The sequence below is a fragment of the Mercurialis annua genome, linkage group LG1-X, assembly GCF_937616625.2.
Source record: "Mercurialis annua linkage group LG1-X, ddMerAnnu1.2, whole genome shotgun sequence".
In the NCBI taxonomy this organism is placed as follows: domain Eukaryota; kingdom Viridiplantae; phylum Streptophyta; class Magnoliopsida; order Malpighiales; family Euphorbiaceae; genus Mercurialis; species Mercurialis annua.
The window spans coordinates 11,063,938-11,067,470 of NC_065570.1; the positions used below are offsets into that span (position 1 = coordinate 11,063,938).

At 33.4% G+C, this 3,533-nt stretch overlaps 1 protein-coding gene across 1 annotated transcript; it reads left to right on the forward strand.

Moving 5' to 3' along the window:
* Positions 1-1,290: 1,290 nt before the first annotated feature.
* LOC126662816 (uncharacterized mitochondrial protein AtMg00810-like) lies at positions 1,291-2,498 on the forward strand. The gene is made up of 3 exons (XM_050356379.1): positions 1,291-1,330; positions 1,450-2,282; positions 2,337-2,498. Exons 1-3 carry the CDS (start codon positions 1,291-1,293, stop codon positions 2,496-2,498), a joined length of 1,035 nt encoding a protein of 344 aa, XP_050212336.1.
* The last annotated feature ends 1,035 nt before the right edge of the window (positions 2,499-3,533 follow it).

Below are 3,533 nucleotides of genomic sequence, written 5' to 3' on the forward strand. Positions count from 1 at the left end.
AGATGATTGTTCCAAAGTCACTTGGATTTATTTGCTGAAGTATAAGTCGCAAGTTTCTGCTATAGTGTCCAAGTTCTATCAGCTGATTTATAATCAGTTCAATAAGTCTATTAAAATGATTAGAACAGACAATGGCACAGAATTCATTATGGCAGATTTCTATGCTGAAAAAGGTATTATTCATCAGACTACCTGTGTGTATACACCACAGCAGAATGGTGTACCAGAGAGAAAACACCAACATTTACTTAATGTGGCCAGATCATTGCTATTTCAAGCTCATCTCCCTCTGAAGTTTTGGGGTCATGCCATACTCACAGCTGCTCACTTAATAAACAGGATACCTACTCCTATTTTAAACAATATGAGTCCTTATCAAAGGTTGTTTCAGTAGAAACCAGATTATACTTCTTTGAAAGTATTTGGTGCTTTGTGTTTTGCTACTAATGTTGCTCCACATAAGAAGAAATTTGATCACAGGGCCAAGAAATTCATATTTGTTAGTTACCCTATGCATACTAAGGGTTACAAAGTATATGACTTAGCCACTGAAGTCACTTTTATATCCAAAGATGTTCATTTCTATGAAAACATCTTTCCCTTTCAAACCATTCATACTTCTGAATCTTCTTCTCCTGTTCTTCCTGCTGTCCCACCATGCAATTTTTCAAATGCTTCCTATAATACCCCAACCATCACAGTTCCTTCTTCTATTCCTCTTAGAAGAAGTCAAAGAGCCTATAATATCCCTTCTTATCTTTCTGATCACCACCACATCATTTCTTCTTGCTCAACTTCTTATCCCATTCAGAAGTATCTATCTCTTTCTAAACTATCTCCTTCTTATAAATCATATGTGCTTCAAATTTCTTCTCATTATGAACCTAAGTCCTATAACGAGGCAGCTTCATACACTCACTGGCAACAGGCTATGACGGAGGAATTAACAGCTTTGGATCAGAATAATACATGATCTATTGTTCCATTACCTGTAGATCAACATGTAGTTGGATCAAAATGGATTTACAAAGTCAAAACTAAGGCTGATGGCAGTATAGATCGTTACATACAAAGTCAAAACTAAGGCTGATGGTAGTATAGATCGTTACAAGGCACATTTGGTGGCCAAAGGTTATACACAAAAGTTTGGTTTTGACTATCAAGAAACTTTCAGTCCTGTTGCTAAACATACTACAGTTAGAGTTTTCTTGGCTCTAACTGCTCTTAAAGGCTGGCACTTAGCTCAGTTAGACATTAACAACGCATTTCTCAATGGTGACTTAAATAAAAATGTCTAAATGTCTATTCCTCAAGGCTATTCCATCAAGGGGTAGTCTGTTTCTAATCCTACTGGCAAACTTTTCTGTAAACTCAACAAGTCTCTCTATGGACTGAAGCAGGCCTCAAGGCAATGGAATGTCAAGTTTACTTCATGCTTGCTATCTCAAGGTTTTAATCAATCTAAGTCAGATTATTCCTTATTCACTAAGTCAGATTCTCAAGGATTCATTGCTCTCTTACTATATGTGGATGATATTATCATTGCCAATTCTAGTTCATTGGCTATAGCCTCTCTCAAGAGCTTCTTGGAAAGTCAGTTCAAACTGAAAGATTTGGGATCTTTAAAATACTTTATTGGTCTAGAGATTGCTCGAAGCAAACAAGGCATTTCTCTTTGTCAATGTAAGTATATTCTTGAGCTTTTAGAAGAATATGGTCTCACTGCTGTTAAACCAGTTTCCATTCAAATAAAAGTCAATCACAAATTGATACATCATTCAGAGAATTTGCTTGAGAACCCAACAAGTTACAGACAACTAGTGGGAAAACTTTTATATTTGACATTAACAAGACCAGATATTACATATGCAGTCCATGTTTTAACTCAATTCATGGATAAACCTGCTGAGATTCATTTCCGGGCTGCACTTAGAGTATTAAAATACTTGAAGGGATCTCCTGGTCAGGGTCTTTTGTTTTACTCCACTTCAACACTTCATCTCAGTGCCTATTGTGATAGTGATTGGGCAGGGTGTCTTGAAACTCGCAGGTCATTAACTGGCTATTGTATTTTTCTTGGCACTTCCTTAATCAGCTGGAAATCTAAGAAGCAACAAGTAGTTTCCAGAAGTTCTACTGGGGCAGAATATAGATCCATGGCTACTACAGCTGCAGAAGTCACTTGGTTGTTGTTTCTCCTATCTGATTTCAAGATTTCAACTTCTTTCCCAGTTGAATTATTCTGTGACAATGTTTCTGCTTTGCATATCTGCAACAATCCAGTCTTTCATGAAAGGACTAAGCACATTGAGCTGGATTGTCATTTCATTAGGTAGAAAGTTCAGCTTGGTGTCATCAAGCCTCAGTACATATCTACTGCTCAGCAACTTACTGATATCTTTACGAAGGCATTGAGTACATCTATGTTCTACAATCTGCTACACAAGATGAGCATCATCAATATTTATGCTCCTCTTGAGGGGGAGTATAAAAAGTAACTTGCTAATTAAGTACAATAGTGATTATTGATAGTTAGTTAGAAGGTTGTTAGATTGTTTTTGATACTCTACACTAGTATGTATTCTAGCTAGAGTAAGCTCACTTACTTGTATATAAACTCAATGTGGTTAATGGATAAGTAACTGATACATTTTACCAAAATTACTTTCTTTCTCAAGATTCAGTTAACAGTCTTCATCTCCATTTTTATTTCTGTTTTTATTTTATTCTATATGACATAGACTCTCACCTTCTTCGATCCATGTATGAGCCCTCGATACATATATGTTAACTTAATAAATTATTGGTTAATAGGAAGAAAAAACTCTGATATTTGTTTTGGTTTTCAATTCCACCCTAACGTTATAATATTTTCAATTTTATTCTATTTCGCATTTTTGGTTTTTAATTGCACCCTGAGCTCAAAAAATTAAATGATTTTTATATTATAAGCATTAAAATATATAAAACAATTATATTTAAGGATCATTTCATACTTTTTTCATTTGGATAAATTTAAACAAATCCTTAAACTTAAAAAAGTTTCAAATAAATCCATAATAAAACCTCAATTATAATTAATTACTAATTGAACAAAGGATCACTTTACCCCCTCAACTTGGCACAAAGTATCAAAAACGTTCAAATTAGCAAAATAGGATCACTTTTACCCTGAACTTGTCAAATTAGGTACAAAAACCCCCCCTCCCCACTCTCACTTAAGAGAATGAGATACACTCTTCTGTTTTAATAGTGGTTTCATTTTACCAAGGTGGTTTTTGATAGAAAACGGTTTAAAATAGTCCTAATTTTTTTTAAACATTTAAAATTGATACATAATAATTAAAAAAAATGTAATTTAATCCTTCTAATTTTAAAACTATATATATCAAATTAATGTTAACTAAAAATATATAGGACTTCTTTTATAGTTTTTTTTAATATAGAGATTTAATTATAAAATGAAAAAAATAAAAAATAATTTAATTCAAAACACTCTAATCCAACACTATTTTCCGATCACCTTTTTTTAC